We start from the raw sequence: 14380 nt of genomic DNA on the forward strand, positions 1-14380 counted from the left end.
CAATGTTTAAAGAAATTATTCAGATCGGACCACTATAGCATATAGCTGCCTTACAAACTGGCCGATCAAAATTAAGTCTTTGTACGGAAACTTTTTCAATTGACGAGATATCTTTACTAAGTTCGTCATAGCCTATAGTTATAGCCATGGCTATAATATACAAAGAAATTGTTCAGATCGGACTACTATATAATATAGCTGTCATACAAATGATCGATCACAATCATAAATTAGCTCCTTTTTTATTTTATTCTATAAATTTATGCCGCAAAAATGTGACCTGTGAAGGGTATTAGAGTAGCCATACAACCAAAATTAACGTTTTTCTTGTTGTTTTTTTTTTTTATTTTTTATTTATTTATTAAACGATTGGTTTACGCTTACAAATTACAAAAATCAAATTTTATTTACTTACTTAAACATTTACATACGTATTTCTGCTCATATACTGCTTATATAATTGTATTATGTGCGCGTGTTGTCTCAAAACATACAATTAACCTCCTTCATCATTATCATCATATTTATTTACAAGTGACTTTTGTTACTTAGTCTGCTAATTACGTAAGATTTATGCATTTATTTGCGCATTTTTGTTTATTTATTTAAATTTTAATATTTTCTTGTGGCACTTACAACTAAACAAATACGCTATTGACGCTTTCAAGTGCTGCTGAGTGCAAATCACTGGACTTGCGAGGCCCAATTTACACTTTTTGGTAGCAAAAAAATTGATTTTCAACTTTCCTGACTTTTGCTAGCTAATCAAGAATTCATTTAGATTTAATAGTACATTCTAGTAAATTTAACAAAACTTATTACAAAAACAACTGTAGTTTAGATACTTTGCATATAATGCGCTCAGCTAAATACTATATACGCACAGACACACCCACATGTATGTATGTATGTATGTGAAACTGTATGTTTATGTCCAACAATTATGATTTATACACTTAAAATTCGTTATGCTAATATTTTCAACACAGCTGTTTGATAGTATGTCACGAGCAAATGCGCACAGTTTTATCACTATTGACGTAATAGACGTAAACGTTCCAGAACTCAGCGCGCAACTGCGCTACGCAATATGTGCGTTTCACCCACACATCGACAACGACCGTTAATTATGTAATTTTTACTCAAAACACTCAACACCTGCTAAGCAACACTTCGCAACCCTTCGCGCTCGCTTACGAGCTTACATCGACCGCGTCGCTAGTTTTCGTCGCATCTGCCGACGGCTCTTGCTTTACGTGCACGGCATCCTCACCACTACCAATAGCCAACGCAGCATCGACTGAGGATGAACGCGAGACGGATAACTCCACGTCTGCATCGCTGCCCGCATAGTCGGTGTCGTTTTCGGCGCCACCAATGCTCGTCGGTGTGTACTGTTCTTCGCTGTATGTGCCTTGGCCCATGAAGGAGCGTATCTCATCGAGATAGTTGTCCTCACGATCGGCCTCATTGGAGGAGGGCGAGTCGCCGAAACCAATACCCAAACCGTTCGTGTCGGCTTCGTGTTTCTTCAGATGTCGGTCGAGATTCGTTTGCTGACCAAAACAGCGATCGCACAGATGACAGCGGAACGGACGCTCCTTATTGTGTATATTGCGTACATGACGCTGCAGGTTGGACGAAATGCTAAAAGCGCGATCACAGTACTTACACGTATAGGGCTGTTCGCCGGTGTGTGTGCGCACGTGACGTGTCAAATTGGCTGAACGCGGAAACACCTTGCCACAGTACTTGCATGTGTAGCGATCCTTGATTTTGCCGGAGGCCGTGGCCAACATGCTGCCGATGAGACCGGCAGGTAGTAGATTTTTGCGAAAAACCGGTTCGGGCGGAAACGGCATGTCAGAGCATTGTAATGCTCTATCAAAGGCTGGCCGTCCGCCCATTGGCCCTAAAAAAGGAAACGGGCGTGGAAAGATATCGTTTAGCGTGCGCGAACGATGATAGATCTCCTCCAAGAAAAGCGGATTTCGTTCTAACGGTTGCAAGCAATCAAAGTCCGCCGACGCTGAGGAATTCACATCGTTTGACAACAAATTGACTTGCTCTTTGCTGGGTGGCGAAGGTGATGGTGTCGGTCCAGGCGAGGCGGTAATAGAGGGTGTACGATTTAGCTTCTCGCAGCGACGGTTTGATATTTTGTGGCTTGAACGCCTGAGTAATTTATGGTGATGTGCGCGTATTAGGTTGGACTCGGGTTGCTGTTCGCAGTCTGATTTGTGTTCGCCTTGTGCGGCCTGATTGCTGGAGCGTTCGCTATGTACCGATTGTGTGTCGGCAGTTGAGCTGGAGCTGGCGGTGCGTGCGCGCTTGCGGCCTATACTCAAATCGAGTGGCAGCTCCGCAACAGCGGCGCTATTGGTGGCTTTGCTGTTTTCCTCATCCGACGGGTCTGCGGGCGGTGGAGTGCTCATTATATCAATCGATTTCTGAAAAGAGATAGTAGGAATGTTAGCTGCATGGCTGCGCAAGTGATTTTTGAGTGGAGTTTCAAGTAGCTTACCTTATCATCTTCCATAAGCTTGTTGGTGCTGGTCTCACACTTTGACATATCTGCTGGCTCCTCAACTTCTTCTTGCTCCTGCACGTCGACGTCTTCATTTTGTGTGATCTTTAGCTCCACAGACGAGCTGGTCTCCTCATCACTTGGATTGTGTGTGGAGAAACTGTTTTGATTGGCATTGAAATTGGGGGAATTACAAGCCAACGTCAGCGCTAGTGGTGTTGGTACTTTGCCCTCTTCATCAGTATCCGTGGCTAGGCTTAATGTGGCATTAGCATTGCTATTCGATTGCTTCAGACTGTGCTCACTCGACGGCGGTGATACGTCGCCCGAGCGCATACTCTCGCCAGCGTTCAAATTGTGCAGCCGTCTAGCCTTAATCGACGGCAAACTGCTGAATGTATTGTGAGCACTTGACGTCGGCAAACCCGGCATGCACATGTCCAAATTGGTCTTCGGAAACAAGAACGGGAAGTTGGTTGTCTGCGCTGAGCTTGGCGGAAATATGCCCGGCAATCCGTAGGCAGCGGCTGCAGCTGGAAAATTCGGAAAGAACGGCGGAAACAGCACGAACGGATGGTCGGCTGGCGACATGCCACTACCTGGCAGACCAGCGCTTGTGCCATTGGTATTACCCGTGGCGGCGGCGACGGCCGCATTCATCGACTGTAAGACGCGAGACTGCATGACTTGCTGTTGGTGCGTCGGCAAATGTGGTGGCAAATTCACACCGGATCCGGCTGAGACGGGCTGTGGTGGCAGCGGCACGTTGGTGGGGTCACAAAAACGCTTGTGTTTGGTTAACGAGGTACCCGTGCTGAAGCTCTGACCGCACTTAGGACATCTGATTTGCATGCGACAATCGGCGTGCATGCGCTTGTGACGGCATAAATTCGAGAATTGCGTATACGCCTTGTAACACACCTCACACTGGAACGGCTTCACCGACGAGTGGATGTGCGTGTGCTGCTTGAGGCCGGACGATGTACCAAATGTTTTTCCGCACTCCGGACACGCGTGACTTCTGGCACCGATGTGGTTGGCACGAATATGCCGCTGTAAATTCGATGGATCACGAAATACCTGTGCCAAAAAATAAACGAAACGAAAATGAAAATGATGAAATGAGACGGGAGTACACGCAGAAGTACTGCTTGTTCGTATGTAGGTTGCTACACACAATCAAGATTAATCGCATAAGCAATATAATATACAAGCATACAAACAACTACAACGAAAAATTGGAAAAAAGAGATCAAAATTATAAAATGAGCTACGCTTAGCGTCAAATCGAAATCAAAAAGCATATGGCGACCTTAAATGTACCGTAACAGAGAACGGACGCGGCCAAATTCGGTGTGAGACAATGCGAAACGAACAGCGGAGATGCGAGACGACGCGCAGCGATGGCGGTATGAGTTCAACCGAGCAGTTGCCTAGTTGCCGAGTGCGGCAAGCGAAGTGAAGGTACATGGCTCAAGACAACGGCAAAGAAGCAGCACGTCGAAACGGGGTGAGGCAGTTGCGTCGTTTGTATGGCGAGAGGCTTTGAGGAAGCTGTAGTGGGGGTTGGGCAATGCGAAATCATGTTACAGATAGACGAAATTGAGTGCGCCATCACTGGCAGGCCTAAATGAGCACTACAAATTTTTTTCACATTAGCTGCCAGTCAGCAGGCGAAGTAGTGGCAGCTCTGCAGCCGTTTAAGGCCATGCTACCGTTTGAACGGTAATCACAACTGCGCGACTGGAGCGCACATGACTTGCAGGCTGGCTATTTAAAATGGCAAGTGAAAGTGTGTATGTGTGTGGTTTGATAGTAGTGCAAATCGAAATGGAAATGAAATTAATCAATCATACCAACGGTTTTCAGTAGCAACAACAAGTGTGTTGGCCAGCGCAGTGACAAAACATCAACGCCAAAGAATGAAACGGAAAACCCAAAAACTTGAAACAGGTAATGCGCGCCCAAACGGATCTGCGTCATATGCAAATTGCGCGCTGGCTGCGCAGGAGCAACAACAACAGCACAGACGCCGTATGGCTAATATACTTAAAAGGCATAATAGAATCGCAAAAGTCAAGCAGTGGCAAAGATTACGCAAATTTCGAGATAAACGAGAGCAACTTCAGCGCGCTGCCAAGTGCCAAATCGAGAGCAGCGCCTAAGTCCAGCAGAGCAACGCGCTGCGTCAGCGCCGCCACCCACCAAAATTATTACCTTCAATTGTTACAATTGTCGCTGGTCCGTGTCGCGCGCGCGAAAAAAGTAACGAAAACAAATGTCGCAGCAAAGCAAGGTAAATGCTTTTTCGACAGCGCTTGGCCGTGCGCAGGCGCAAACCCGTCCGCGCTATTGATGCAGACGGTAGAATGACACAAACAAAGTGGCCAGGTGTAGATTACGGCACTGCTTGCGGGGCATTTGCCAAGAGCCAACAACAAGCAATGTGTTATAGAAAGATTTGCGCGAATTTGTTGCGCTTGCCGCTGGCACTAAGCGGCCGCGGCCCGCCCGCGCAGCCAGCACCTAGCGCAAAGCTATGACTTTTGTTTGCTGAGCTGAGCGCGGGCGTGTAAGGGACGCTTTGCTTAGCGTTGTTATTGCAATTGTATTTGTTGCTATTTTTTGTTGTTGTTGCCGTTGCCGTTACGGACACGGGGCCCGCGCACGATTTGCTGCTTTTATGAAACTGTTATGCCTAATCATGCTGTCATAATGGCACCGGCTGGCAGCGCGCCTGGCCAACGCGCTAGCTGCCTCAATAGCTGTATGGCTGACTGGCAATGTCTCCCTGCCTGTCATTGTCTGTCTGTCTGTATGTCCGTCCGTCCGTTCGCTCGTATACATTTCTATCGCGCGCTGGAGTATGTGCCTTTGTGCGCATTAGATTCGGTGCTGGCGGATGATCGAAGTACAGCCGTGAAGCCGTGAAGGCTTTGTTTGTTGTCTTTCATTCCTCTGCATGTATGTTTATTTGATTTTTATTTTTCTTTTTTTTTCTATGGCGAAACAAGAATAGCTCGTGCTATAACAACATCAAAAGGATTAGTGTAAAGTCGATTGAAGCATTCGCTGAAGCACTTTTGAACGTAAACTCACTTCGAGCGCCTGTTATTTATTATAGCGCTGCGTTGTTTGTTGCTTTTATTTTGCACTCGCTGATATGTTCAGTATGAATGGCGTAAAATGAATTGATTGCGTTCGCTCTGCGCCAAGTTGATTTGAGTTATGCGCGTCGCTTTGAGTTGCGATGGCCATTTGACGCGGCCAAACGTCCAGCCGCCGCGGCGCTCGTTATGCTGATGTGCCTGTGTCAGTGTGCGACAAAATCAACTGTCTGCACGGTTGGCGCTTCAACACCCGCCGTCGATTGCTTAACACAAAGTAGCTTTGCTGCGCTGAAGCTGCTCCACAACGGCAATCAGCGTGTTCGTTTGGGCTTGCATTGCCATGACGTACTCCGAATTCTTCAACGAAGCAAACGCAGCGCTAACGCTATCTAACCGCGAAGCGCAGTTCCAACAAGAAGGAATATTTCGTATGCACCCACTCTGCTTTTTATTTCGACATTTTCAATTTGCTGCTTTGTCACCGCCACCGACAACGTCTTCTAGCATACCAAGTCCGTGTTTCCAAGAAAATGCATTGAATTCTGAAAGTGCTCGCCAAGCATTACATATGCTAACGCGTCTAAGTAGCGCTTACAAAGCCTACATTTGATGAGCATTTGAAAGAAATCTTTTTTAATTTCTGAAATGACCATGCAAGATCGATCAGTCCAACAATTGACCAGCCTTGCGACGTAATAAGTCCACGCTATTGTCTGCTTACGCATTGCGGGTGTATCTTCGGAGTTGTGCTCATTTTGTGGCACGATCAGTCGGCGTATACAATGCATACGACACGTTAACTACTGAAACAATTACCGCGGCGTGGCATAGTCACGCGCAGCGTAAGCTCATCACAATGCGCCCATAACTGTAATGGCTGCGTAACTGTAACCTGGCGACCATCTGCTGCTGCAACAACGACCGTTGCTTTGATCGATCGATCGATCGTTCATTCTCCATCGTTGACCGTTTGAACGGTAAAGTAGCAAAACACAAATCATGTTTTGTTGCATGCCGCCTAACCACAACTTACCGCTGCTTGTCAGCCATTAAAAGCATCTTTCAAGACGTTTCCAACCACCGAGAACCTACTTACTGCTAATGACCCACAATTCGATCGACATGCAAACCAAATTTCCACACTTAGCCCAGCTGATATGTGTGCGTTAGTGTGCAGTTATGATGTGGCTTGCTGTCGTTTTGATTGCGTTGTTGATGTGTTGCATTGGCCATCAAATTGAGCTGCTGCCCAGTAGGAAAATCGTTTAACTGTGAATAAGGGTTTACATGTGCTTCCGGGCTTCAAAAAGTCGAATTTTTCTTCTCGTATTTATTTCTATAACATTTCGAGAATATTATCCTAACTGCTTAAGTAGATCCGAGTGATTGTTTTGGAGATGCAGCCTTGAAAATTTCCACGCTCGAGACCAGCTCTATAGTTACTTAAAACTATAAACGCGTTTTTCTCAAATCTCTGTTTTCAAAGTTGATTATCATCAATACTTATTCTGCCGTCTTCAAAAGAATCCCCATCAGATGTTATACACTTAGGCCTATACTTTTCCAGTCCTCGAAAGACTTTTTATAAGTGTCTTCAGCTCCTTCAACGAATTTTGTTTACCTCTTCGATCGACCGAAAACGGGCTCCACTGAGCGACAATCTTAGTTTGAAGAACGAGAAAAAATTACACGGAACCAAATCTGGTGAATATGGTGGTTGAATGATAGTATTCATTGAGCTTTTGGACCAAAGAGACCCGTTTACGATACTCTTTTTGAAAATAAAATTAGCTTTTTAGGAACGAGTCGTGTAAGAATGGGCTTAATAACCAAAATATCCATCAAAAATATTCAAATGGACTCAAGAGAGATGTCGAGTTCTCTTGGCATTTCTCTAACACTTCCCTGACCATTTTCAAGCACCATATTCTTAACTTCTTTTTATTAGTTGAAGAGGTCGAAGGTAGTCCAGAACGAGGCCTTTCTTGAACGATCTCTCGACCGCCTTTGAAGGCTTTCTATCACTCGCAAGCTTTTGTTTTTGGTAAAACAGAATTACCGTAAGCCTTTTCCAACATTCGTAATTTAGTTAGAAATACAAAATTTGAGACAGATCCTTTGTTCGATATTTTTTCGCTTTCTCGCGCACTCAACCGAACTCTCAACCGATCTTAAAGAAAAGGATCTTAAAGAAAGCTCAGACAACAGTCTAACGGTAAATTAGTTTTGAGCTTAACTCAATAAAAAAATTCTCCAAAAGTCGTAGCTGCCGCTAAAGTCAAGTTAGGGACGTCATTTCTTAGTTTGCAGTGCAACAGCGTTCAATTTCCGTTTAAGTCCAGCTATTAGCTGCCGCTTTATGCACGCATATGTATGTGTGTGTATTTTCATAGTTCACCATCAATCGTGGCAAGTGCTCAATAACGTTCGTGTTTTTTTTGTTTTATTTACACCTTTCGACCTTTTTGAAGTGTGCGGGCGGACGTCACAGCTCCAAATTTGATCATTACCACACTTTAAGTACTTTGGGTGAGTACACGCCCTGATTTTGAATATTTCAAACTCATTTTTCTTTTGTCTAATTTTCGACATTTTTTTCCATTTTCGAGTTATTTTTGATATTCAAACAATGCATGGAGATTTTCTATTTCGAGTCTACTTTTTTTGCCTTCAATTTGGTGTTGTTTTTTTTTTTTGTTTTCATGGGGTTTGTTGTTATTCAAGTTACAATTGTTGTTATTGTTGTTAATCTGTGGTTGTTTTCTTCTTGTTGTATTCCGCTTTAGTGGTGGTAATTCAAAAGTAAGTGGCCGCCGGCTATTGATCTACTAGAAATCAAAAGTATTTTATCATCCGCATTATCAACACGGCGACATCGGCAGCGGCGTTGGCAGCGCAGCACCTCATCGCTCATAGATTTATAGTGCGAGTATACTTTTTTTCGCTAACAATTCTCCAGCGCTTCATTGTTGCGCGTTTCATGCGTTACTTTGTTAAATGCCACATTGTAATGAAATCAATGATTTTGACATTTGTCGTTGCTACGATTCGAAATGGCGTCCCCACTGCGCTCTTCCTCCGCCTCCCAAACGCTCTTAACAATGACGTTGGTCTTTCAGGTCTATTTGTTATTGGTGTTGTTGTTGTTGATTTGCCTTAACTGTTTCATTTTGGCGCTGGTTGATCAATCTTCGCACTTTAAGCATTAAGCACCGTGACATTCCATTAATTTTTATCTCATTCATTGTACTATTTTCTTTTCTTATTTGAGCCCCCAACACACCGCCAGCACCGTCCTGCTTTTGAAAAATTAACGCATACTACGTAATCTTGGATTTGTTGAAAACATATTCCGCTACATAACGCAACACCGCGGTATACATGGCTCATGGCAAGGGTGTGTTGTTGCTGCGAGGCGCAAGATTGTCACAAAGAAGATAAATGGACGAGGCGGAGTCTCTTCAAAGTCAACAACAAGCAGCCGAATACGGCGCACAGGTGAGCTGGCACGGGGTGCGGCTCTGCGCTGCTCTACAATGCCACACACTGGCCGGACAATCTCTTTCGTTTGAGCGGCAAAACACGTCTGAGCTGACAGCTGCGGGCCGCGAGCCGCGAGCCGCAGCTTCATTTGCCACTTGCTAGAAATGTGGTCGCGCTTATGGCTATTTCGCAGATTGACTAATGTACATACAAATGATCAACTACTGTTGGCTACCGCACCGCGCTGTGGTTTACAAGGACATGAACACGTGGTACGCTTATTAAATACAACCATAAGTCGACGCGTGTTCAAGATTGCTGATAATGAAACTAGTAAAGGCCTCAGTCGCAACGAAAGGTTTAGCTGTGTAATTATATTCTAAGTATTCGTAATATATGCGGTTACGTGAAGTATTTTTTCCTCTCCTCATTTTCGAGTTTTTCACTCTGTTCTATCCACAAGAAGGGAGATCACACAGTCCGCGTTAGTTATTGCGGGGTAAATGCCCTGAACTGACCTGATCAGTGTGGCTTCAGACCTAGCAAATCTGCCAGAGACCAGATTTTCATAATACGTCAAATCCACGAGAATAACATTGACAAACAGATAGACACCCATCAACTTTTTGTTGATTTTAAAGCCACTTTCGACAGCTTTGAAAGGAGCTTCCTGTTCTATGTCATGTCTAAATTTGGTATCGCTGTGAAACTCATACGGTTATACAGAATAATGTTGGACACAACCTTCAATTTCATAAAAATCTTGAAAAACCTTTCCGAGTGTTCGATACTAACCAAAATTTTAGCCAAGATAATACTTTCTCGTGCGTCTACTTTAATATAATGCTTCTTCTTCTTCAATAAATTTGATATAAACCGCAATGGCACTGTCTGCTCTAAAGATATAGTTTTACTGGGGTACGCTGGTGATACTGATGTCGTAAGCCTTAACAACAGCTTGGCAAAAGGAGCGATAAAAAAGAGGTTGGTCGTTCCCACGACGGTCAGGTCTATGTAACCGAAACGAACGCGGATTTTTATCTCGCCAAAGACTGTCAAATCGGAGGAATTCTGCCATAACAATATCAAGTTAGTCTTGTATTAAACGAGGCAAGACAAAGTATCTGGAGGCCACATACAATGATTCCTTCCGTCTTATGAGCTACACTACTTTTGGTAGCTATAAATTTAAAAAAACTAAGGACTTTGTATATCTCAGTACCAGCATAAATTCTACCAATAATCTAACTCTTGCCAACCGATACTACCTTCGGATCAGTAAGCAATTGAGAAGCAGATTCCTCTCTCCAAGAATAAAAATAATTCTATATAAGTCTCTTATCATTCCTGTTCTATTATACGGTGCCGATGACGGACCGAGATGAGAAAACAATTTGAGCATTTGAGAGAACTGTTCTCTGCTAGGTCTTTGGAGTCGTCCGTGTGAGCGATGAATATCAAAGGAGAGGAAAACACGAACTATAAGGGGACATGAATATAATTAAGCGTCTAAAAATGCAACGGAGGTGGTGTATAGGTCATGTTATTCGTCTAGAAAATGAAAATCGATAAACTCCAACGAAAAACTTCTTCGATCCGAGATGGTTAACAGAAACAAGGGCGCACACTTCCAAGGAAGTACTAGGTTCGTAGCGACCTGTCTGCATTTTTGATATACAATTGGCGTAATCTCGCAGAGGATCGCGGCAACTGGTGAAGTTTTGTGTTCTCAGCCCAGACCGATGTTCCGAGAGATCTATGAAAGCTACCACTGAAGCCGATATGGTGGCACACTTGGACTTGGCAGCGAACAGCTGCGGTGGAGGAAAATAAGAAATAAGAAATAAACAATACAAAAAACTTCAGCGACAGAAACGCCTGTTAAAGTATTTGTAAAATATTAAAAAATTGCTGATTGAAGGGAGAAAGCAAGATTGATTGATTCGACTCCTTATTTTTACTGTCTTCGACAGAAATATGCATGGGTTAGTGGCGTTATGAACCTTCTGATTTTGAAATCTTAAAAAAATTTAATTTTCTTAAAGAATTAGCTATCCTGCTCATATCTAAGTCAGGCGTAGTGTCACTGTTCTTATTAAAACATTGAGAAAGATGTAAAATTCGCCATCATAAGTTCAACAGCCGATTGAGAGAGGTGTATATAGAAAATTTCCACAAGAGGTACCGAAGTAAGGCGCCTGAAAGCTTTCCAAATTTCCATATCATAAAGGTTCTGTTCTCATTCATAACGGTTGTCTATACCCATCATTACATCGTCTCGGATCCATAGTTAGGCTACATTACGGCTTCGACGTTAATATCCGATTAGTTGAACTCCATATGCTAACCGGAATGCTAACCAGAAGCTAATAATGAACAATCTGAAACCCCGAAAATTCTAAATAAAACTAAAACCAAACTGAAACTATAACAAGCCATTTAAATAAAGGCGTAGATAAACACGATCCCTAGCTCAAACTTTTCTATCTATCCACTTATTATTAACAATTGATTATTATCGCTTTTTTCCCAACTATTAATTTATTTAAATTTGTTGACAAATAATTTACGAACGAAAAATATATTGGAACTTACCTTTGGGCAGTTTTCACAGGGATACTTTCGAACTTCGTTGTGCTCTAAGGCGCGATGCTTCAGTAATAAAGGACGATGACAAAATGGCTTGTTGCACAACTCACAGGGGAACTCGTCCTTACGAAACGAGTGCTTAGCAACCAAATGATGGTCCAACCTAGAAAATAAAATACGAAATTAGAAACTTGTAAGTTTTATTTTTATTAATACTTGAGTATAAATAAAAAAAATCCAAAAAGCAGCACAAATAGTTGATAAATACATTTGCTACGCCACGCTACATATGTAACAATCATGATAAATGTGCTCAATGCCGCCAAAGCTATTGTCTAAATATTTGTCTACTGGTTCGCCTGTCAACAATTAGCCAAATGATGTTCAATATTTAATGTGCGATACGATCGCGCCGCTCCAATATGTACAATCCCGACCGAAATCGCTTGGCGAGCGCAGCTGTTCGAAGCCATGCACAACAGAAACGTCAGGATTTGTGTCCTTGATGTGCATGTCCGCTCACACACAGCGCATAACGGTCATATACGAAATATAAAAACTCACAATTTGACGAACGAAGATGCTTATCGCGCGCGGGCGTTCAACGAGTGGGGCGCGCTGCGCTGTTGGTTGTGGGTTGGTTGGAGTACCGCGCGTAATGAGGTAGCACATGTCAATAGGCAAATACAAGCATACTACGCGGCAGCGCTTACAAAAGTCGTGTGTTAGTGCGCGCGTGGGTGTTGAGTGGCTGAGGGCGTTGTTGTTTGATTTTATTTGCCTTGCTGGGGCGGTTTGCATGTACATCAAAATGAATGAGTGCACGACAAATATCAGATAAGAGCGCCAACAAAAAGGATGACGGGAACGCGACGATAATCAAGCAAATAATGGACATACGAGCGCGTACTTATGAAGGCATATGTGGTGTGTTGAGCGCGCTTCTCAAGTGGGGCGTTCTCAGTATTTTTTTTTTTTGTATTACTGACCGCTTTGGGGATGTGGCGCTCAGGTGAAATTCAGCGTATGTCTGTTGACGCTAACTTTGCTTGAATAAAAATATTATTTTGTGCTGGTTTTTGCTATTCTATAATGGTGAAAATATCAATGAAAGGACCTGCCACATCTATGTTGCCTCCAGCGGCGCTGAATGCCATGTGTTCCCTGTGTTATGAAGTGGCATGGCGAGTTATCTGTTGCGTGCCGTCGCACTTGCTCATTTAATAATGGCACAAAATCTAAAATATGCATTAGCCGCGCACACGAAGGGCCGTCCGGCGCCCAGATGAAACATCCTGCTGCACATTACTCTACTTTCCACATGAACACTTATGTATATAGTATTTTACCATATTTTACATGCGGCGGCGGTGGCATAGTGACCAGCTAAGCGCGCATGACTTCAACTCGCCCGCTATCGTCTCTTGACTGTGCAAACAAATCAGTATTTCAATTGTGCTTGTGTGCCCGTCGTGCTCAGCCGCGCTCAATCACTGCATATGTATGCGAATGTATGTGCGGTGGCAAGTAAATATATCAACACTTCAACAATTGACTTTAACTGTCGCGCAAATAAGCTCGTGTGCTCCAACGCTTAGCGACACAACGGCGCTTACACACGAAGACTTGCACTGATTCCACTCGATTTGGAAGACACTCGGGGGTGTCTTCAAACAAACGCCAACACTTTATCACTTTCGCGTACAAATATTTGCATTTCAATTTGCTTGACAATTCACCGTTGTTTACCAAGTTGTTGAGTTCTTTGTGTTAATTGGAGAAATGTGTTGTGGGCAAATAAAGTGATTAGCAATGTTAATGAGCGGTATGGATTTATGACATTCTTTTTATTGTTGTAAAAAGTATACTGTGACAATTTTGTGGCAAGGCGAAACAAAACAAGGAAAATGTGATCATCGGTTGCACCGCTGCTATACCATAATACCCTTCACAAATACAAACGATTCCTTACAAGAACTTTGATCGACCAGTTTGTATGGCAGCTAAATGACAAATGTCAAATTTCAGAAAAAGCTTTCCATTCAACCACTTCATTTCGTTCGTTCTGTTTGCATGGTATCTATACCTTATAGACACCTTAACATAACGTTTTGCTCATCCCACAGCCCCAGTTCTGCTTACCAAAAGTGACCACATTATACTATAACCTCAACCTTCATATCAAGTAAGATGAGGGTCCAATATCGGCCGTTTCTACAAATGAGCAGTTTCTTCGTGGAAAAATGATGAGTTCAAAATTTTTGACCAATATCTCGAAAACTGAGGGGCTATTTCTTGATACATATGTAATTATGTGATGTCTTTCACAAAAAAAAACTAGTTTTTAACGAATTTCAAATTTAGTGTCAAGTATAATCGATGTAATTAAGTTCTGGATATAACATCATTCAAAGGGCCTCCACGACTTTTTTGCAGGAACGAATTTGATGAACCCAACTTTCGAGTACCTTTTTCACCAAATCTAGTCGCACTATACGACATGAATATCAATATTGACTTCTAAAGCTTGACTACTAAAACTTGATGAGAGTCTGGTTTATGGCTAAAGACCAATGACGTCAAATAACCCCACAAGAAGTAGTCTAATCGGGTTAAATTGCAACTTCTTGGAGGCCATTTAATGTCACAATTCCCTAAAATAATCGAAACT

General features: G+C 43.1%; 1 protein-coding gene across 2 annotated transcripts in view; it reads right to left on the reverse strand.

The window, feature by feature from the left end:
- Positions 1–344: 344 nt before the first annotated feature.
- LOC120769232 (transcription factor hamlet) overlaps positions 345–14380 on the reverse strand; it is a 96690-nt gene continuing 82654 nt past the window's right edge. For both annotated transcript variants that reach the window (XM_040096130.1, XM_040096131.1), the window contains exons 6-8: positions 11716–11872; positions 2525–3607; positions 345–2450 (exon numbers count right to left, since the gene is read on the reverse strand). In XM_040096130.1, coding sequence (XP_039952064.1) covers positions 1194–2450; positions 2525–3607; positions 11716–11872 — 2497 coding nt within the window. In that variant the 3' untranslated portion in view covers positions 345–1193. The remainder of the gene's footprint in view (positions 2451–2524; positions 3608–11715; positions 11873–14380) is intronic.

The sequence above is a fragment of the Bactrocera tryoni genome, chromosome 2 (assembly GCF_016617805.1).
Source record: "Bactrocera tryoni isolate S06 chromosome 2, CSIRO_BtryS06_freeze2, whole genome shotgun sequence".
Lineage (NCBI taxonomy): Eukaryota > Metazoa > Arthropoda > Insecta > Diptera > Tephritidae > Bactrocera > Bactrocera tryoni.